A 23,316-nucleotide genomic window follows, 5' to 3' on the forward strand; every position below is an offset into this window, starting at 1 on the left:
GACTGAAATGTGCCACGAGGATGTCTGCACTGACAAACATGTCTGAAAGAACACACTTCACCATTTACAAACCGTTCCATTGTCACCTAAATCAGACCTCGGAATGCTAGAAAGACATTTACAGAAACTATTTTATATTGTATTATTTTAAGTATTATATTTATTAATGTTATAAATGATACATATTTATTCAAATACAAATATATATATATGAAATATATATATATATGAAATATATATACATGAAATATATATATATATGAAATATATATATATATATATATATATATATATATATACATGAAATATATATATATTTTTTTCTACATTATAAATGTTTATTCAAATACACACATCCGCTGTAGACACAATGTAAGTTAATGTGGCTATCTAATGCTGCGTTTGAGTTTTCATGCCACATTATTTGAAATTAGCGCGGGCCAAACATTTTTCTCTCGAAGCTCACCCATTGAGGAACCCTGAAATACACCGTGCACACATTTTTTGAAATCACTATGAAGAAAATGAATTCCTTGAAGCAAGCCTGCAGCAGAAAGTGTGTGGTCTCTATTGTAATCTACTAGAGTCAGTGGGTGGAAGATCAGAAATAAAGCTGTCATGCAATGAAGATAAACAAAGACATTTTCTCCCCAGGTTTGAAGCTGCTCACTCACTGTGAGCAAGGCTGCACTGTCACTAGTGCTCTTTGAGTTATTGACTGATGTGTTAGATTAGTTGAGCGGATACATTCTCATCTGAACTGAAGATTCGAGGTTATCTGGACCAGTGTTATTTTCTAGCTGTGCACGAGTTCAAAAGCCTTGAGGCTCATCACATTAGATAAAAATGATCTCATTTGTGGACTTTAGCTTCTCTTATTACCAGTTTTTGGTGATTATGGCTTTTGGTATTTCCCAAAATAACATTAGTTGTAGTATTATAATGTAAAATAGAAGAAAAAAAAAAACATCTCTTTTATTAAAATTGTATTAAACAAGAATATTTTCTTTTTATATATAATGCATTTTTAAATGCAAAAACTTGATTCCGCCACAGGATTAAAAAAAAAAAAAAAAAAGGGTATTTAAGAGTTTTTAACTCACAATTCAGATTTTTTTTCTAACAATTATGTGAAGAAAAGCAAAAACTGTAAATTATACCCAATGTGCAAGAATAAAATGTTGCAGATACCTTTTTTTTTCTTCCATGGAAGCCAAAACAAAAACTGAATTGCGTAATGTAAACTCAGAATTCAGAGGAATAAAAAAACTAAATTGTGAAATCACTCAGAACTGCAAGAAAAAAAAAGTCAGAATTCTGAATTCATATTTCACAATTCTAGTTATTATTGCACACTTCTGAGAAAAAAAAAGTATATATATATATATATATATATTAAATACAATGGTAACATCAAGATTGGGTAAAAATGTCTTAGGAAGATCTGTGCACTACAATGGATATCATGCTGTAAAGAGTTCATTCTTTTTATTTACTTTCTGAATTTCCCATGAACACTCTCTGAGGGCTTCACAGCTGAACTCTCATTATTCAAATGACACCTCCTCCGACAAAAAGCTACTCATGCCAATTTTCCTCATTTGTAACTGGTGATTAGCTAGAGAGGCTAATCATTACTGTTCCTAATTGACAAAATAAGCCATCAAAGACAGGGAGCACATCCGTGTGTATTTAACATCTAATAAGCCAATTGATGGCTGATTGTAGGTAAGTGGAAAACCAACAGCTTCCAGTGTTCGCTAAACACAAAGGACTTCGCCAACAAGTGGACAAGAGACATTGCTCATACCCGAGCCGCTTTCGCTTTCCTTTCACTGCTAACGTAAAGCGCATTTCCGTCTTGAACAGTCAATAATTCACACAATCAATTACAGAAAACAAGCCTTATGAAAAGAAAAATTATTAAAATGTAGAAACTGCACAAATGGACTCCGTAATTATGGTTTAATTGCTTTGCGTTTTGAGATAATGGGGAGCCATTAATTAATTTGCCAAGCAGACGCTCTCAGTGTGTGTTTGAACATGGCTGCCACGCTGAGTGCCCCCCGAGTGATTAAAGAAATTCTTCTGTCTTGTCGTTCCTTTTGTATGCCCACACATTATGTGCGGACAAAAGCCATTCAAAGTGTTTTTTGCTTTTTCTTTTTGTGATCTATCGAACATGTGGGACTTCTCATTTGTCCAACACAAATGAAATCCTTGATTTCAAACACTTAATACGTGAGAATTCAAAATGCACAACCTCCATGGGAAACAAATGTTCCTTGCTATTTGAAAGGGCTGTGGGGCGTTGCTAAAGTGATTATTTATATATAGGAATTATAAAAGAACATCTTTTTACATCTGGTCAGGTGTTCATATATATATATATATATATATATATATATATATATATATATATATATATATATATATATATATATATATATATATATATATATATATATATATATGAAGATAACATTTATTAAATATGGACATGCACAGTACACACACATAATATGTAAAAAATCGTTTGACAGCACGCACACACACACACACACACACATACAAAAATGTGTACATTAAATGCACTGGAAGTCACTTTGCAAAAATGTAAATATAATGTAATATAAAGTTAAAGTTTATATTATAAATTTATTAAAATATAATATTAAAATATAATATAAAGTTGTACAAAGTAAGCCAATGTTCGTGAAGCTACTGTAATACCTGTTTCCGTGGACGTGTGAGGCACAGAAGGCATAGCTGTAGTGGAGCAGGGTCGGGTCCACCAGGGCGTTGTTATCAGAGAAGTCCATCAGGTCTTTCAGGTAGCAGAGGTGACGATGACAGCCCCTCACCCCGTATCGAGCGCAGTACTCGTCCAGAACAAACACCTGGCCTGGGCTGAACCAACCCTGAAACACAACAGATCAGAGTAAAACACATTTACTGTAAACATGCACTTAGCTGATCTCAGCCTTTCCTGACCAGAGTACATCTCTGGACTATTTATACTGAACTATATCACATCATATTACACTATACTCTAATAGAATTCTTTTTGAACTTTGAAAAGAATCCTGAAAAAATCCTTTGAAATCACAGAAATAAATTACATTTTAAAACATAAAAACAATTAATTCAGAATGCGATATTTCGAGGATGTTACTGTTTTTACAGTATTTTTTATTAAATAAATGCAGACTAAATAACAAAAAAAAATCTATTGTGTATAGAGAATATGTGAGTGTGTGTGTGTGTGTGTATATATATATATATATATATATATACAAACACATATATTAGGGCTGCACGATTAATCGCATGTGATTGTCGTGCGTGTCTCTTCAGTAAAGCTGGTTCTGTGATTAGTACTAAACATCCATCACCTGCTTTCAAATGGATCGACATTTGATGATGAGACACGCATGACATCACATGCCATTAATCTTGCAGCCCTAATATATGTGTGTGTATATATATATATATATATATATATATATATGTGTGTGTGTGTGTGTGTGTGTGTGCTCTTGTTTTTGTGACATACCAGGACACAGCTCTGTATAATGACATGGGTATGACACAGGTATTACAAGGAGAGGGTGACTTATGAGGACATAACCCATGTCCCCATTTTTCAAAACGCTTATAAATCATACAGAATGAGTTTTTTTGAGAAAGTAAAAATGCACAAAGTTTCCTGTGAGGGTTAGGTGTAGGGTTGGTGAGGGCGATAGAATATACAGTTTGTACAGTATAAAAACCATTACACCTATGGGATGTCCACACTTTTCACAAAAACAAACGTACGTGTGTGTGTGTGTGTGTGTGTGTGTGCGCGCACTTAAACTGACAAACAGAAAGACAGACAGGCTACTACACTGTAAAATGCAAAATTGCTGCAATTATTTATTACAACTTACAATTCAACATTATAATAAGTAATAATTTGTTGTTGCAACAAATTAAGTGTTCAAGCTTGAAATCATAAGTTTAGTTAACTTTAAGTTGGATATTTAAGTTACCTCAACAAAGTTATTACAAGTAATTGTACATAAGTAACTAATTAAAAATATACTCAAAATCCTTATAGTAAAAAAGTAATTGAGTATATGTAGAGTTACCTTTTAGTTACTTTTCCCCACAAAAATACTAGCTCAAATCGGTTCCTTCTCTCAGAGACTCGTAGCTATCCAGCTGTATAATGTTTACTCATGTAAAAAAAAAAAAGAATAAATGTTTGTACAGTATGTCTTTGATTTGCTCATCACTTGTATTTTGAACCTTGAATACATGTCACTTAATAAAGGCATAAAACATACACATCCTGTATCCGAAGGCCAAAGGCAAAAATGCCTCTGAGCGACCCCTGCAGAACCTCTAAAAAGTCCCCACATCCGCTGGGCATACCTACTGTAGTTTCTCCTAAACAACACTGCTACGCTAATTAAACACGAAGTGTCTCATTTCAGCACGCCTCTCATTTCACGCCAAGACACACGAAAAAACTCAACCGCAGCGTGGGAGACAAGCTCTTCCAAAAAATATTGTTAAAAACACCCCGTCTATTTCCAACATTTAAACAAACGAGTGCAAGGTTAAGTGCAAACAATTAATTCATAGGCAGAAAAGTCACACATAATGCGGGCGGGTGGAGATCGCCGCGAGGCTCCTGTTGCATTCATTAGCCCATTCATCCCTCACATAATAACTAAATTAGCCATGAATCTTACAAACTTAATTAAGACGCCTTCTCTGAAGGAACGGTAGCAAATTAACACTTTGAGGGGGTCGCTCGCCCACGACAGTGCGGAGGGCCACGAATCAGGAGAACTGCGATGCGTCTCAGATGCTCGCAGGAGACCGACGGTCACGAGGGACTGGTGCTAACAGCACTGAGCAGCAGTCGAGATACCGAGACCCCGCGACCTTCGTGCAGGAGCAAAGACGGAAAGCTTCATTATAGTTCAACTAACAAAGCTGCTACGCCGTGTATTTTATGATATCTACTCTAAGTGTCTCTGTCACCTCATCCATGGTCCTTCCTTCATAAAGGTCTGCCTGACGTACGCAAACCTGTTCTATTGCCATCTACATTACTCTAAATGCTGGTTAAGTGCTTACATTACAGCTCTTTATTTTTGACTGATGCTATATGAATACGAGTATGATGTGTTACACAAAGAGCATCCAACCTTGCAATCTCAAAGCAAGTTTCTCACACTCACACGGAGGGAGTCAAGATAAACTCTCAACTTTGAGGAAAAATTGGCTTGGGGGAGTAAATAAAAGGAGTTACTCACCAGTTGGCTGGTAACCTTTTAGACATACAAACCATCGACTGAAGAAAACAGCTGTCGAGTTTTCTAACAAGTTCTACCTCTGTGGAACATTTATCATCAGAAGTTTAACAAAGATGTCAAAGCTTTTTTCCCCTCCAAAACTCCATGTGGCGAGTATTTCTATGCTGAAAAAAGTTTGGTGTAGAAACTATTTTCACTCAGAAATTTCACAAATTTATATATATATATATATATATATATATATATATATATATATATATATATATATATATATATATATATATATATATACACACATACATACATACACATACACACATACATACATGCATATATATATATATATATATATATATATTTATAATTTTTTTTTTTTACAGTGTAATATTAAGCATGTAAAATTAAAATGGAGGGGAAAAAATTTTTAAAAATTAAATTACTTAAATTTTGGTTAAATTTGGGCAATTGCTTCTGATGTCCACAGGGCTTCAATAACTAGTGACATGCAACAATTATAAAGTTAATTACGAACAAATACTATTATAAAAAGTAACTATTGTTTAACTCTTAAAATCTTTAAAAAAAAATTTCATGCCATGGAGGGACATAAACGCATAATTTAAAGATATTGTTATATGTTGCTGTGCTCTTCTTTAGTTTTTCATATTTATTATATTACGATTTATTATTAATATTTTAATATTTCTTTGTGACATGCAAAACATAAATGAGTTCTCAAAATATTTAAATGCTAAATAAAAAACAATATTTTTTTAGGAGCCAGTGGAAATATTGTAAGGGCAAGTGCAAATCTCAACTCATTCCCCAACTGGCCCAGCAAAAAAAAAAAAAAAAAAAAAATTAGGCCTGAGCTACAGCCCATCTTTCCACTTTTTCCCTGCGACTTTCTTCTTTGTCACAGTCCGTCTCTTCCCGTCTTGGTCAGATCTATTAATATTGCACCATTCAGAGCTGAGGCACGGTGGCCCAGCGCCGAGCTGAGTGCCACAAGATGTTCCACTCTGGCAAACAGATGGCCTGCTCGTGTCTTGGCTCCTAGCGCTCAATTAACCGCTAACGACCGACTGGGACGGCAGCAGCATCATCCTAACGAACACGGCCCAGGCTGGCTCTCCTTGTCGGGGGAAAAAAAAAATCTCATACACACACACACACAGAAGGAGAGACTGACGACAAAACCTTGCTTGTGGACGACAAAACCAATTTAGTTTTTTGGCTTAACACACATTATACAAAGAAAGTTTACTGAGAGAAACAAATATGCATGGTAAAAGAAAGAAAATTCAGATTATTTATATATTATTTATTAATATTTATAATAGGAATATATATATATATATTATGACTATACATACTTTAGGCATTTACTGTTGTCAGAGTAAGTAAATAAGTAAACATATATATAAAAAATACACACTTAAGTTCAGGACTTGAGCACACATAAGACATGTATGAAACATAACAAATATGAAAAAATTAAATACACACAAAGTGTATGTATTTGTATTTTGTTCAAATAATTTTAGTTTCATACATGTCTCTTGTTTGGTCAAGTCATGAATAACTTTATTTCCAGCAGTAACTGATGGTAATAGAAAGCTTTTCATGTCCCATCTAGAGGCCATTACGGTTGTTTATAAGAGTGAATGTGGAGGAGTGTGTCACAGGGAGAATGTGTGATTATGGGATGGAGGGTGAAGGGGATGTTAGTAATTACATTAAGGTTGGAACATGACTGGTCATCGCTGCCCCTAATTTGAAGACATGTTCACAGCCTGAACTTTTTGATTGCAAAAATAATTTTTTTTCTGAGTCGCTTCCAAAGATGCACATGCAGGCCAATGAATCCAGTATACACATTCTCTGTAGTCCAGAGAGAAAAATCCACATATTGGTCTTTGAATCACCAACAGCTCACTGAGCCTAATCCCTGTATCAAACAACAGCTGACGCAAAAAAGAAAAGAAAAAAAAAGTTCTGCTTTAAAACAGCACCACTTATTGATTTTCCTTGAGGCTACATGTATTGATTGGGAGTTCTGGAATGAGCTTGAAAATCTGAGACTTGAAGGCTTTGTCCAGAAATTGCATTTGCTATGTTATACAAATTGTACAGTCGTGGCCAAAAGTTTTGAGAATTACATAAATATTGGAAATTGGAAAAGTTGCTGCTTAAGTTTTTATAATAGCAATTTGCATATACTCCAGAATGTTATGAAGAGTGATCAGATGAATTGCATAGTCCTTCTTTGCCATGAAAATTAACTTAATCCCAAAAAAACCTTTCCACTGCATTTCATTGCTGTCATTAAAGGACCTGCTGAGATCATTTCAGTAATCGTCTTGTTAACTCAGGTGAGAATGTTGACGAGCACAAGGCTGGAGATCATTATGTCAGGCTGATTGGGTTCGAATGGCAGACTTGACATGTTAAAAGGAGGGTGATGCTTGAAATCATTGTTCTTCCATTGTTAACCATGGTGACCTGCAAAGAAACGCATGCAGCCATCATTGCGTTGCATAAAAATGGCTTCACAGGCAAGGATATTGTGGCTACTAAGATTGCACCTAAATCAACAATTTATAGGATCATCAAGAACTTCAAGGAAAGAGGTTCAATTCTTGTAAAGAAGGCTTCAGGGCATCCAAGAAAGTCCAGCAAGCGCCAGGATCATCTCCTAAAGAGGATTCAGCTGCGGGATCGGAGTGCCACCAGTGCAGAGCTTGCTCAGGAATGGCAGCAGGCAGGTGTGAGCGCATCTGCACGCATAGTGAGGACAAGACTTTTGGAAGATGGCCTGGTGTCAAGGAGGGCAGCAAAGAAGCCACTTCTCTCCAAAAAAAACCATCAGGGACAGATTGATCTTCTGCAGAAAGTATAGTGAATGGACTGCTGAGGACTGGGGCAAAGTCATATTCTCCGATGAAGCCCATTTCCGATTGTTTGGGGCATCTGGAAAAAGGCTTGTCCGGAGAAGAAAAGGTGAGCGCTACCATCAGTCCTGTGTCATGTCAACAGTAAAGCATCCTGACACCATTCATGTGTGGGGTTGCTTCTCATACAAGGGAGTGGGCTCACTCACAATTCTGCCCAAAAACACAGCCATGAATAAAGAATGGTACCAAAACACCCTCCAACAGCAACTTCTTCCAACAATCCAACAACAGTTTGGTGAAGAACAATGCATATTCCAGCACGATGGAGCACCGTGCCATAAGGCAAAAGTGAGAACTAAGTGGCTCGGGGACCAGAATGTTGAAATTTTGGGTCCATGGCCTGGAAACTCCCCAGATCTTAATCCCATTGAGAACTTGTGGTCAATCCTCAAGAGGCGGGTGGACAAACAAAAACCCATTAATTCTGACAAACTCCAAGAAGTGATTATGAAAGAATGGGTTGCTATCAGTCAGGATTTGTCCCAGAAGTTGATTGAGAGCATGCCCAGTCGAATTGCAGAGGTCCTGAAAAAGAAGGGCCAACACTGCAAATACTGACTCTTTGCATAAATGTCATGTAATTGTCGATAAAAGCCTTTGAAACGTATGAAGTGCTTGTAATTATATTTCAGTACATCACAGAAACAACTGAAACAAAGATCTAAAAGCAGTTTAGCTTTTTGAAAACTCCGGAAAGACTAATATTTATGTAATTCTCAAAACTTTTGGCCATGAATGTACATTAAATAGTAAAAAATATATTTTTGTTGTATATATATATATATATATATATATATATATATATATATATATATATATATATATGTGTGTGTGTATGTAAATATAGGGGAATAAATTAAATAAATTATATTTATTGCATTACATAAATAAATTATACGATTTTCCATGTAGAGTTTATGAAAGTATTACTGGCATGAAGTAAATATATAAGAATTTATATTAAAATAATTTATATTAATCTTATATTTACGTATAAGAATTTATATTAAAAGCAGCACCTTTATACATTAAACAGTATTTTTACATCTGTTTTGTATATTTATTTACATCTATGCATTATTAAAATCAGTATATGACTCAAATTAGTTTGTTTTGAACACACATGAAAAATATCAGTATGATCCTGAATGTTAAATCTGATTTTAAAAATAATAATAATAATAATTGTTTTTGTGTGTGTGGGGGGGGGGTTGTCAGATGGAATTTTAATGTAACATTTTTTAAACAAGCATGTAGAGTCATAAAGTTACAAGAACCACATATTATGAAACTAGCAGGTTAACAGAGGTGAATGCTTGAGAATGTTTTTTATTTGCATTTTTTTTGGAACATCTGAAGATTTCTATTGCATTAGCGACCCATAATCTACAGGATACATTTAGTAGGCAACCATAGTATGCATGTGGTTAACCAAAAAATCCCATTCCCCCTCTGTTCATTTGCCTGAAAACAGGCCCACTCCCCCACAGATGTCACATCCCAGAAGGCATGGGAAAAGCAGCACATTCAGGTGGCTTTTGTGGCTCTCTTTTTGCCGAACACAGAAGTTTGAACAAAGGCTGTAGAGCCTTCACAAAGAGCCAAACGCAGACAGAGTCATTCAGAAGCTGAATGGATAACAGAAGGTGGTCACTCGGAGCAGGTACGGAGCCACAATGAGTGTGTTAACAGCAAATGGGGGAAAAATGACAACTGCATATTACTATACATTGTGTACTGAGTTATACATACAAAAACTAGCATTGAATTTGCACCATTAGCTGTGTTTGGTACCTCCACCCAACTTGTAGTCTATTGGGGACAATTCATGATTATATGTGCCCAACGACTGTTCCAATTTCATAGCACGCACAAGACATAAACATACATACTCAGTCCTCAGCAGGGATCTTGTATTCAAGGCAGTAAATGGAGAAGACGGGATTCAAGCGGATGGTTTTCCTATTTGGGTTGTATTGATTGAAAGTGTTTATCCCCGTCTTAACTGTGAGCCCTGACTCAGCCGGAGGGCTACAACCCTCCCCTCCATCCATAGAAACCACTCCCATATCTAATACTTTCACTACACAACACACACTCACTTATGACAAGACCTGAATGTGATCAACAGACTTTTTATGTTCATTCTGGGAATGAGTGTAAAAACATACAGAGCCTAATGATTCCCAAACAAATGAATAATTTTAATGAAGTAAATCAAAACCATGCAGCACAGCCTGTGCAGTCTAAACCATTCCTGAGAGAATGATTCTTCTATGCTGGAAGAATCAAAACCATTCACATGACCAGTGTAGTCCAACCGATTCCAGAACAAATTATCTGGTTCTTTTTAGTGAATCAAAAACATACAGCACAAGCAGAGTAGTCCAACACCCAAACGAATGACTCTTATGATCTAGATCTTTTTAGTGAATCAAAAACATACTGTGCAACCTGTGTCACCAAAACAATTAAATTGAACAACTGAATAAATGATTTTCAGTAATTTATAACCATATAGCGCAGCGAATGTAGCCCAACCAGTTCCTGAATAAACGATTCTGAAAAAACAGTGATTCCCAGATTATTCTTATGAGTCGGTTCTTTTTAATGAATCAAAAAATATACAAGTGTTTACAGTGTAGTCAAATCAACTGCTAAGCAATTGATTCTCACAAATCAGTTATTCTCATTAAATCAAAACCATAGGGCAGTTAGCACATGATGATGGTTATTTTTATTATCCAGTTCTTATTAGTGAATCAAACCCATCTAGCACAAAAAATGTAGTTCAAATGATACCTGAAGAAGTGAATCATTTCCTTATAATTAATGTAGTCCTGAACGGGATGATGCTTATGAGCCATCTTTTTATTGAATAAAAAACATTCAGAATGACTAGTGTAGTCCAGCTGATTCCCAAATAAATGATTCTTATGAGTCACTTCTTATTAGTGAGTCAAAACCATATAGCGCAACCAACGTAGTTCAACCAAATCGCAAGTTATTAAAAATGTAGCGCAACCAGTGTAGTCCAAACTATTCCTGAATGGATGATTCTGATTAGCCGTTTTTTCAACTGTACATAAAACCACTTAACACAACAATTTAGTCCAAAAGATTCATAAATGAATGATACTTATAAATCATGTCTTATTAGTGAGTCAAAACCATATAGAAACAACCAATGCAACCAATATGATTCCCACACAAACTATTCTTTACAAGTCAAACACATACATTCGTACAAATGATGTTATGCTTACTTATTTATAGTGCTGTCATATCATTAATCGCGATTAATCGCTTCCAAAATAAAAGTTTTTGTTCATATATGTATGCGTGTACTGTTTATATTTATTATGTATATATAAATTCATACACGTGCATGTATATACTTAAGAAAAATATGTTGTTTATATATTAAATATATTTATATATATAATGTAAATTATATGTATATTAATATATACATGGAAATACATGTACATATTTTCTAAATATATACTGTATGTCTGCACATGTATAAACACATAATAATTAACACAGTACACACACATATAATATGTAAGCAAAAACTTTTATTTTGAATGTGATTCATCGCGATTAATCATTTGACAGCACTACTTATTACCTAAATTATATCTTTACTGTCTTTACCAAATATTTCTGGAAAGTATAACACATCATCTCCATCGCAACACACTTTTGTGCTCTCACCAGGCAGGAAAATGAGTCGTTCATGCGGTGTATGAGTGTGTGTTTCTGCAGGATGAAGAACAGGCTGGCGTGGTCGAAGTTGCATGGCATGGCAGAGATGAGCTCCTCCACTCCCTGTCTCTGAGTCTTCTCCAAACCTGCGCCAGAAACACACACACAGTCAGAAATCTGGCACACGTTGGCATGCGGCACCGTTTTGTGCTGAAAATCCCATCCCCACCACGAGAGATGGCCAGTTAATGCCTGTTTGTGCTGTAAATGCATAAAGACGTCCATTAGGGCAAAGGAAACAAACATTAGCATTATATAAAAGGCCAAACAAATATCGCAAACAATTTTATATGTACTACTATTCAAAGGAAGCCACCGTAGTGGAACACAAGTGTGGTTCACACCTTGAAGCGCTGTGTAAAAGCCTGAAATCTGTGTTTGGTTACACTCTCTCCATCTCCGTACACAGCCCGAGTGTTTGCATTTCACCTCTTTTGGCCAAAGCTACACTGTGAAACTCAGTTTTCCACATTTCAGCTGGCAGGCGCTCTGAAACGTTACCGAAGCGTGGCTGTAAACTGCTGTAAAATATTAGCACTTTGTCCACATGCCCACATAAATATCAACCCCAAAGTGCTCTAATTTATCAATCGAACACCTCTTGCATTCAAACCAGCCTTCAGTCTTTTAAAATAAAGGCCAAGTCTGGCAAAAACCACCCTGTAGCCTTCGCTAAGCTGCGTCGGGCTGAATGTTCTGATCTTTAACGCATTAAACGCTTAAAACGCCGCTGTGTGGAAACAGAATATAAACAAAAACGTGTGACTTCAAAGCACTTAAAGCTATTTTTCGGTGACTGGTGAAGACAGGTGAGTTTTATAAAAGTGATGTCACTCATTCTGATTGAGTCTCGACCTTGAGTAAAAGGAGCGCACCTTTATGAGAGCGCTGTAATTAGGATGAACGCAGGCGCACGTTCGCCAACGTACGCATTCAGACTTCCTGACACGGCTTAGGCAGAGAGGAAAGGGGGTGTGGGGGGGATTGAATGCAGGAGCGAAAAAAAAAAATGTTGCGAAGGGGCCGAGGGGTCAGAGAAAGAAGGAGCCGAGTGAAAGAAGCAAGGCAGAAAAAGCAGGAGAAAGCACTAAAAGTGTGCCTAAGTTCATTTCCAGTCCTTTCACGAAACGTCCTCAATATGGGCTAATGGGAGGTCCGTGAAAAGCCTAACACTCGCTGGCGGCGTGTTGAGAGCCCACATATGCGGAGAGAGGGCCTTCGCTTCTCAAGGACCACAAAAGACCAAGGCTTTCGAGACACATCTCCTGACGCCTCCATGGCCAGCGGCACCTTCTTGAGACGAGCATTAGTGATTGCTTTTATTAACGCTGCCATTTCTGGCATGCCAACGACTTGGTATTGATGGTGAAAAGCCCCGTTCTTGCCTGGAAGCAGTATTGGCATTTGTTGGTTCCCCCCAAAAAATCACTTGTTGGGTGCTCAGAAGTACGATCTCCCGATCGAAAACCATAGGCCCATTGTCTGTTCTTTTAATTCGATGTAGGTCATTTTATGTTCGTTACATCGAGAAAAAAAAGAGACAAAAGAGGAGCATGGTATTGATCCACGTGGAGAGTCTGACAGATGGGGTTTGACAGGAGCAGCACATTGATCCGTGTCAACTTCAAGTTACCGCTATTATCCATGGACAAGTGGATGGAGTCAGTGCGGAGGGGGTGCGTCGTCTTTAATCCCAGCTGAAGGGGGCAGGTCCAGGCGGTCACGCCAGCAGTCACATCCATCTGACATCTCTCCACAAGGCGGACAGGAGCTTTATGACAGGTATCAACATGGCAGCAGGGGCGATATCGCAGGTACGGCTCGGCGGGTCGCTTCAAGTGAATCCAGCTGGAGTCGGAAAGACTAATGAGGCAGGACAAGACATCAGCGTTCCTTCAGATATGAAACACCGATCTGGCTATGAGAGGACTCCGGGTAGTGTTGAGCGTAAGGCGGCGAGACAGATCTCTGCGAATCAATCTATGATAGGAAATCCAATGTCAGGACGAGTTAATAACTTCATCGACTCGCTGAAACGTGGCGGATTTTGTTAACAGGCGTCAAATGGGACTGGATTTTAAGGGAATTCGCTTTCATTTAGTGATAAAATTCAATCTGTAAGAAGTATTTCTGAAAAAATGCATGACCTTTTAACTTGCCGAATACTTTGGTTATCAGTGACTGTGATGATTTCCGGGCAATCATTTCGTTTTGGCGATCCAAGGAACTTTTCAATGCTCTTTTTATCAAACAATTCGCCATCATTCCATTTGGCTTTTGCATTGAACCTTGGAGGCATGAAAAGATGTGTATGAAGTCCAGTAAGACAAGAATGAAGAGACCTTGAAAGACATTTTATGGGAGTCAAACGGCGGCGCTTGTGAAGTCGAGTGCCAGCGCATGCACATTATTAACTCATAAAAGACAGTTTTCATGTTCATAATCACCATCAGTGCTCAAAAAGGAAGCTTTATAGTGATTATATAGCAGATTTATGAGCAAAATGCTAGTTTTAAGCCATGTTCCTTAGCTTTTACGTTAAATGAATGCCCTGGAGCTCACAGAACGCTTCTTCAGAGGCGATAATGATATAAACCTCATTCGGCTCACTCTCTGTTTGTTGAAAGTGAGCAAACTGCAGCATTTGAGCTGTGTAAGTGCTCCTCCTTTCACTCAGCAGCAGTGTTTGGGTTATTCAAGCCCCCCGCTGACATTTGTTTAGACTGTGTCTGTGCTGCGGCCCAATGGATCGATGGCTGGCCACCACAACCTCCAATTTCAAAGTCCATTCAGGAGGAGACGGCTGAAGGTGGCGGAAAAGAGCCCACCTTATTTTAGGTTTGGGGATTTAAAAAAAAGGTCTGAAATCAAGAAAATCACAATCTAAAAAACACATATTTAAAACACTTCATAAAACATACTGAGTAAGGACACGGGGGCATCTTTTTGGGCGTTCCCTCCTCTGCAGTTCTGCTGGTTCTGGGCAGGCGCTACTGGTTTATAGGATTGACCTGTGGCACGGTACATGGCTTGGACCCAAAGAGCGCGATCCTGATCGTCATTGCTGGCGAACACCACTAGATCCCCTTCTCGGACAGCACTGAAGAAGGCTCTGCCTCCCTGAAGACCTGCAGAGATTGGTTTTAGCAAATTAATACGTCTTTTTTTTTTCTTTCAAGAACACTTCACTAAGAAATACACTCATGAGTGTTTTCCTTCCTCTATTTAGGCATCTACACATCAATCATAATGTGTTTCATGCAGCTGATGCTAAAAATAATGCTCACACTTTATCTTAAGGTTCAATTCTTGCTATTAACAAACCATTATGACTTTTGCTTCAATAAACTCATAATTTGCTGCTTATTGATAGTTAGTAAGGCAGTTGACACATTTAGGTATTTTGGTGATGTAGAATATGGTCACGATGAATAATGTGTGCTTTATAAATGCTAATAAACAGCCAATATGTTAATAATAGGCATGCTATTAAGCAACTAGTTATTAGTGAGAATTGTTCCCTATATTAAAGTGCTACCAAAATAATCTCAACGTAAAGTTGCTTTGGATTCTAACAAACGTAAAAAAAAACAACAACACAGACATAAAAACATTTGATAGATATTTATATTTTGATAAAATATATTATTAAAAGATTATACACAAAGATATAAAACTTTCAACATAACACAGATATTCATTAAACATGTAATACTTATTTGTGTATATAAATATATATAAAAATAACATTTCAAATGTCTAAATCCTTACATGTTATTTCCACCTCATTTCACTCCGTGTAATTAAATATATTCTGCTTTTCTACAACAAGTCGCCCCTGCTTCATTTAAGCTCATAATGTGCATCTCTTTCGAATGCAGCAATTTTAAGACAGAGGTCCCTGAAATTCATTTTAACCATGATTATTCATCCCATTTTGAAGTAAAATCTAAACGCCCACATGAGAATTAATAAATAAGGCATTAGTGTTGAAGCGTGAGTGTACCTGGCTGCGGATCAGAGTAATCTACCGTATACCCGTCCAACTGCATCAGCTCATGCGGCTCGGACTTCTTCTCCCGGTAACTGCACATAGCAAATGTGTACTGACTCACCTGAACAACAGAACACAGAGGAAACCATCTTAACACAATCCTTTTTTTTCATCCTAAATTGTAATACAATATTATTATATTTGTACAGTACACAGAGCTTAAAAAATGTAGAATTTATATTGAAACTGTGTTATGTCACAAATGCAGGTAACGCATTATATTTTGTGCAAGGATTTATTGTGGTATTTTACTCAAATGGACCAATTAAAAATAATTATGATGTCATAATGTTCTCTGACAGGTCAGCCATATTCTTGTTATTATTTGTGTGTGTGAGTGTGTGTGTGTGTTACACATCAAATTCAACAACAGAACCTGCTGATTCATTCAACAAAATCACTGTTTTTCCCCCCATAAAATATTTTACACAAACATGCCACTATCGCAGAAGTAGGATAGTGATTTATTAATTGATTTTATTAAATCAATGATGATGCAGCACTCCTTTACACACAAAAAAAAATAGTTTTCCTTCAGAAAAACAACATTTGTAAACACAAAATGCATGAGACATTCAAAAATTAATTTGCTGGGGGAAAAAAAACTTCATAAAATCATTTGAAAACCTTTTTTTTCAGCAGATGAATTAAATGTATATAAAGCTTTAATAAGGAAATCTGCCCACCTGAACAAGCACAAAATATCTCCTCTTCCATCGCTTCCAGACTCTCTGGCCTAAAGCGTAAAGATACCTACAGAGAAATAAAGATATATTATGATGAGTGTCATGGATTCATCAGATCGACAGCAGAAACGTCCCACGATTTTTTAATTCACGAACATGATCAAAAAAATCATCATGTTAAAATATATCATATCGATTAAGCCAAGGTTAAAAACCCTTATAGAAAGTTTACAGTTTACTTGCAGTCATTCATTAATTCCCCAAACGCCTGAATTCTGTCCTGTTCACTCAATGACAGAGAGGAAAAAACATCGGCTATTGATTAAGCGCACATTCTCAGAACTGTGACAAAAAAAAAAGGATGTGTGCAGAAATATGGGTAAGGTGAAATCAATTCTTCATAAATGGACACACAGCGCCTGTGGGGGAAAAAGCTCCAGTCAAGGTTGAGGGAGCAATGAGTGCATGGAAGCGGGCCAGTCTGGGTTAACATGTGGCAGAGGTAATCATCCACTTGTGAAAGTGATTTTCAGCTCACTCTCCGACACCTTTCTGATACACATGATCCCAATTAGATGGCAACAATGGCCGGATAACGGCGGGCGAGACGACCTCCAGGGTGAACGGCACGCCGCAGGCACTTTCCAGCCAACTTCAGCTCAATCTGAACAATAATAGTAATAATAATAATAATAATGACAATCTTCTGAAGAAACAAAACATTGCAAGTAGTGCAGGTAGAGACCAGTCAGCAAATGCAGAAACTGAAGAGTTGCATTAATAGCATTTTTAACTGTTCGACGTGTTTTTTTTTCAGAAATACAAGTAATATTTCATTTCACAAAAGGAATCGTAAAAAAATGAATACAAATCACAGTTTAAATTACAGCACTGGCTAAATAAAACTGAAATTGAGCCAGATTCATCCTTTTAAGCTGATATGATTTATTATTTTTTCTAACCTACTCAAAAGGAAGCACAACTTGTTTGCAGAAAGACTTAATTTACAAATAATCTGTTCTTCTCATCGTTCATTAACATTCGAGAAAAGTCTATAGGTTTTATCACTCTGATAAATTGCACAATGCAAGTTAAGATTCTGAGTTTTTAAACGATACAAATGTTAACCTCACAATTTATGTCCATATGATTGTAAAAAGTCCAATTAAACACTGAAGAAATAGTCACTATGAGAAAAAAGTGGCATTACATGTCAGATGGGAGTGGTTTTTACAACGGTTGTAGTGCCCCCATGTGGTTAAATGGCAGTATTGCAGAAAACACTGATTTTTAATTGGGCCTCATTTAGAAACACAAAGTGAACCGATTTGGAACTCCGAACTCTGTGGTTTTCAAATAAAGGCATTATTAAATAATCTGCTATTTAGTTTAGTGACTTAATATATGTTTAGTTTTTTAAAAGAATGATTTGCCTAGGAATGCGTTCTTGTAATTATCAGGACATTGTTTCTTTGCTTTTAAACCAGTGTTGTTAATGTTATCTAAAACTAAATCTATTTAAAAAAAGTAATTAAATAAAATTTACATTTAAATAAATTATGCATATGGCAACTAACTACAATAAACTGGAAGACAAATTATTAAAACTTAAATCAGCTGTAAAAATAAATCTAAAAACTGAATCATGAATGATTTGCATACAAATACATAACTGTAGCTCTCAGTACATTGTTCCTTCATTCTTTGCACTTATTGCAATTATATAAAAAAAACTGAAATATTATTAAAAAAAAAAGGTGGTGGTGGGGGGGGGCAGTCTGGGGGTCTGGGACCTGTAGGAAAAAATAGAAATGGTGCCTTGGCAACTACAAGAAATAAATGTAAGTTAGTTTTGTTTGTTGTTATGTACTAAAATTACTAACACTACAACACCAAAAAAAATTAAAATAAAATAAAAAATAAAAGAGAGAGGTGAGAAAACTTTACAAACAAACAATGAATGAATGAATAAATAAATGACAAAAAAAATATACAAATTCAAAAATATTACTATTACGGTACAGAAATAATACTAAAAGAGCGTATTAAACTCCCATTACAATGCTATATTTTTCAATCTTCATCACTTTTAGCATAGGTAGTATAAAATATCACATGCAATAACACAAAACAGTGAGTCATAAATGGGATGTACAGCTGTAACCGAAGGGGTAAGGTTAAAAGAGATTTTATGAGAGAAAAATGCAGACGTGTAAAAAGGGCTTTAATGTGTGCCCTGGCCCTCAAACGAAAGAGGGCAAAGATGGTTTTAAAGGCATACAAAAAGAAGTAAAAAAAGGAGCATGGGAGAGAAAGAAAGAGGCAGTGAGCATAAGTGAGACCGAGACAGACTGATCAGACTGGCTCTCTCTCAGGGCCACGCTGGGGTCACTCCACAAAACTGAATGGCTACCAATTCTTCAGTCGCTCTGCTGATAAACAGATGGCTTCTTTTAATGGGGTGCACTCAACCTGAAAATCTCCCCACCGATTGCTCTCTCTCTTCCCATGCACTGGGACAGTCATCAGGTGTTTGTTTTTGTGCATGTGTGTGGGTACATGAGAAATTGGAAAAACCTAAGACTGAAATGGTACGATTTTGGTCTTACAAATCTCAAATGCGAACAAAAAGCATCATGAATTTAGCCTATTCCTCACACAAATGTGGCTTTAGAAGATTTGGATTATGCTGGAGGAGTCAAATGCTGTGTTCAAGTCCTCCTGGGAAGTTCGCATTTACGAGATGGGAAGTTGTAAATACGACGTCAAATGTGTGTTCAAGTCACTTTGGTCAGAGAAAGATGGCAGTCTAACATTTCTACAAAACAACAACTACAACAAAGTATTTAAACACTACTTTTACAAAATTACGAATAAAGAGTGTACATTGAAAGAAAAGAACGCTTAGAGTTGTTGTGGCGTTTATGTGCGTTCAATTTGTAAATGTGATCTTTCTGACTTGAATGCACCAAAAGACTATTTTCAAGTATAGTTTATTAAAACATATTGTCTGAAGCGTCTAATGGAAAGAGGGCGAGTAAATAAAAACTGAATTTCTATTTTAGAGCAAATCAAAATAAAATGTCACAATTCATGTAAATTTGATTCTCAGCACAGTATCTGTGTGAGAATGGTTTATCCGTCTGAAGTGGTCCTCTGCGATGTCTTGTGAGGTCCGTTAAAAAGGTAATTGCAGGTTGAAGAGGCTTCTGCCAATTAGAGCAGGCCTCTCAGGGAGCCGCTCTTTAGAGGAAGCACACAGGGCCTCTGTGTAATTAGCAGGCTGATGGCAGTGATCTGACCCCTGACCCCGTCCTGCTGAGGGAAGGACCCCAGCAGCTGGTCCCGCACATCTTCACTGCAGCTACTCACTTTTGAGAACTTTGGCATTAACTGACAGAGCCCAGTCTGGATGAGTAAATACAGACAGACAATTGCAATTGTGTTGCTTTGAAAAATACCAAATCTGAATTCTTATTCTAATATACGTTCTGTAACAAGAGGAGAGTCGCACGAATAATAAATGCTCACAAGGTGGCACTATAACCACATTTTGTCCAAAGCACCTAATTCATATAAACTTACTTGCAGCTGAATGGTGTAAATTTTTTCCCCTTCAATCAAATGCTAAACACACACACACACACACACACACACACACACACACACACACACACACACACACACACACACACACACACACACACACACACACACACACACACACACACACACACACACACACACACACACACACACACACACACACACACAAACTGACAAATACCATTACCATCATTACAAGTTTACTTTAAGACTTACATATTTATTCTATATTTATGCTGATATAATGCTGATTATTTCCTAACTGTGAGAATAAAACTTATTTATCCATGGACTTTCTATTTGTGGTTTTCATTTGTGCATTGTTTTTTTCTCTTCTCATGGCTTCTATAATAGCACATGAGGATGTATTCAGATCCTGGAGGTCAGGATTGAGCGTCATTACAGACGTACCCGCTGTGCTTCATGTTGGGGGGTTTGTCCATGCGGACCGCCAGTTTGATTTTCAGATCCACGTCTTGGCTGTTCTTAGGCACTACCATCTTGTGCAACTCTGCTGTTTTGGGCCCGTTTGTAGTGGGGTGAAGGACCACCTGGACAGAACCAGAGAAAGCATGAGAGAAAAATGTTATTAGGACAGATACACCTGGACAGGCAGCTGGAGAGATAGGTGTGAAAGGGATGATGGGAGAGGAGAGAAAAAGAGGGTTAGACTGATGAACAGAGAGAGACAGCAGGAGAAAATGGATGGAAGAGGTGCAGTCTGTTCTCTAACGGGAAGTCTCCATCTGTTACTCCAGGAGCATGAGTCCTAATCACAAGAGATTTTCTCGCCTGTAGCTCACTTTCCCCTCGCACACATACAAACACACATGCCCACACTGTGTGCAGAACATCTGTTCCCATGTTGTAATTGAGCATGTTGTCCAGATCGAACACAGAAGTAGCTGGATGTAAACTTTAGCGGTGGATGGAAGGACAGACAGACTCTGGTCTCACCCTGCCCAGCTCCTTGTCCTCCAGAGCCAGGACTCCAGTGCTTTCGGTGAAGAGTTTGACTTTGACTGCGGGCAGGGGGTGTGTGGTGGTGAAATCTCCTTGTGTGCCCCACCTGTAGAAGAAGAAAACAAATCAGCCGTCTCAGTAGGAGACTTCATTTTGTATTCACCACTTCTCCAGAAGTGTCTGCTGAATATTTCCTGTCTTTGTTTGATCAAATTAGTATGTCTATTTGTTTTTGTAAAACTTTGCTTTTGTAATTTATATATATATATATATATATATATATATATATATACACACAGTGTTTTATTTTTTCCCACTAATAAGAATTAAACACACCAAACATTTTGTCTGTTTGCATATGAGATAGATCTTGACATCAAGACATTAAAAATATGTTGATTCAAAAAGCAAGACTAAAATTTTTTAATTTAACTCCAAAAAACGGAAATAAAAAGACAATACATAAAGTAAAACTTGATTCAAACAGCAAGACTGAAAACAAAATTTACCTCTGAAAACAAGAAATTACTCCAAAGACTAGACTTAAAACAAGACTTGACTTAAAAACAAGACGCCTTCAAAAACAAGAAATGACTCTAAACACAAGACATAAAAACAAGACTTGACTTAAAAAAAATTACTCCAATCACAAGACTTACATTAAGACTTGAGTTTTGACTAAACAAAAAACAAGAATTGACTCCAAAAGCAAAACTAAAAACAAGACTTGAAGAAACAATTTAACTCCAAAAGCTTGACTCTAAAAATATAACTTAACTCCAAAAGAAAGCCATAAAAACAAATATTGACTCTAAAGCCAGTCTGTTAGGAAAGCTGGCAGAGCTTGACTGAGAGTCATCTTTATGTATAGCATGCTTGCATATCAGTCTATCAGAACACGTCTATGTGTGAGTTTCTGAGATTAGATCACTAAGAAAAATACAGACATATTGTATATCTATAGCTGAGCAAACACACAACAGCATAATCAAATGAACTCTTTCTCTCAGGCGGGCCAACAGTTGCTTGTGGCAAATAGACTGTAGGAGTCGACTCCCACATCTAATTCAGTTCTTCTGCTTTCTAAAACAATAAAGCCCCCAGACAGTGTTTTGAATGTGAACGAACTGTGCAGTATGTACATTTGGTTGAGCTAACATATGAGATCTTTAGCCTATATACTGATAAAGAAAGTGCATGCTTCAGCAGAACAAATGGCGGACCAATGAATCGCTTGTATCATATAAAGCATTAAAATCCTTAATCATGATTCAGCACACATACACTCGCACATCTTTTCACAGCTAATCTAGTCTGTCTACAACAAAAACTGAGTCATACTGCTGAATCATTGTCTGATTATACAGTCTATGGTTTCTAAGCCTCTGCGTGAATCCAGGATGGGTGTCTGTCGGCCTCATGATGCTAGTAAGGAGGTGTGCAATATCTGATGATCTGGTAGCATTCCCATTCAACTCAATGGGCTTTAGTCAGAAAATGGAGAAAGATGCTCTCTGCAGCCACAGTTACAGAATCAACCAGCAGGTGGGCTAAAGCTAAAAATCTTTCTCTCTTAATGTTGTGACACACCAATCTGACAATTAAAAACTAGAAGTAACAAAAGCCAACTGTGTTGTGACTAGGCTAAAAAATCTGTGCTTGAACACACCACAAAAGACAACAGCAAAATAAAATGTTTTGCATCTGCATAAGAGGAAATAAAGGGATGGTTCACCCAAAAATTAAAATTGATTTGCATTGATTACTGACCCTCCTGTCATTTCAAACCCTTGAGACCTTCGTTCAAGGCCCAGGAAGGTAGTAAAGAAATTGTTAAAATAGTCCATGTGGTCGGCGCCGATAGCCTTGTGGGCAGCGTATACAGCGCCATTGTGCTATGGGTGTCCCGAGTTCGAATCCCTGACCCTTTGGCTTCCTGTCAACTCTAAACAGTCCTATCATCATAG

At 37.0% G+C, this 23,316-nt stretch overlaps 1 protein-coding gene across 10 annotated transcripts in view; it reads right to left on the minus strand.

The window, feature by feature from the left end:
* cadps2 (Ca++-dependent secretion activator 2) overlaps positions 1-23,316 on the minus strand; it is a 136,554-nt gene that overhangs the window by 36,590 nt on the left and 76,648 nt on the right. For all 10 annotated transcript variants that reach the window (XM_059536974.1, XM_059536976.1, XM_059536975.1 and 7 more), the window contains exons 7-13: positions 21,344-21,455; positions 20,798-20,937; positions 16,781-16,847; positions 16,047-16,155; positions 14,962-15,168; positions 11,990-12,126; positions 2,734-2,921 (exon numbers count right to left, since the gene is read on the minus strand). In XM_059536974.1, coding sequence (XP_059392957.1) covers positions 2,734-2,921; positions 11,990-12,126; positions 14,962-15,168; positions 16,047-16,155; positions 16,781-16,847; positions 20,798-20,937; positions 21,344-21,455 — 960 coding nt within the window. The remainder of the gene's footprint in view (positions 1-2,733; positions 2,922-11,989; positions 12,127-14,961; positions 15,169-16,046; positions 16,156-16,780; positions 16,848-20,797; positions 20,938-21,343; positions 21,456-23,316) is intronic.

The sequence above is a fragment of the Carassius carassius genome, chromosome 43, assembly GCF_963082965.1.
Source record: "Carassius carassius chromosome 43, fCarCar2.1, whole genome shotgun sequence".
In the NCBI taxonomy this organism is placed as follows: Eukaryota; Metazoa; Chordata; class Actinopteri; order Cypriniformes; family Cyprinidae; genus Carassius; species Carassius carassius.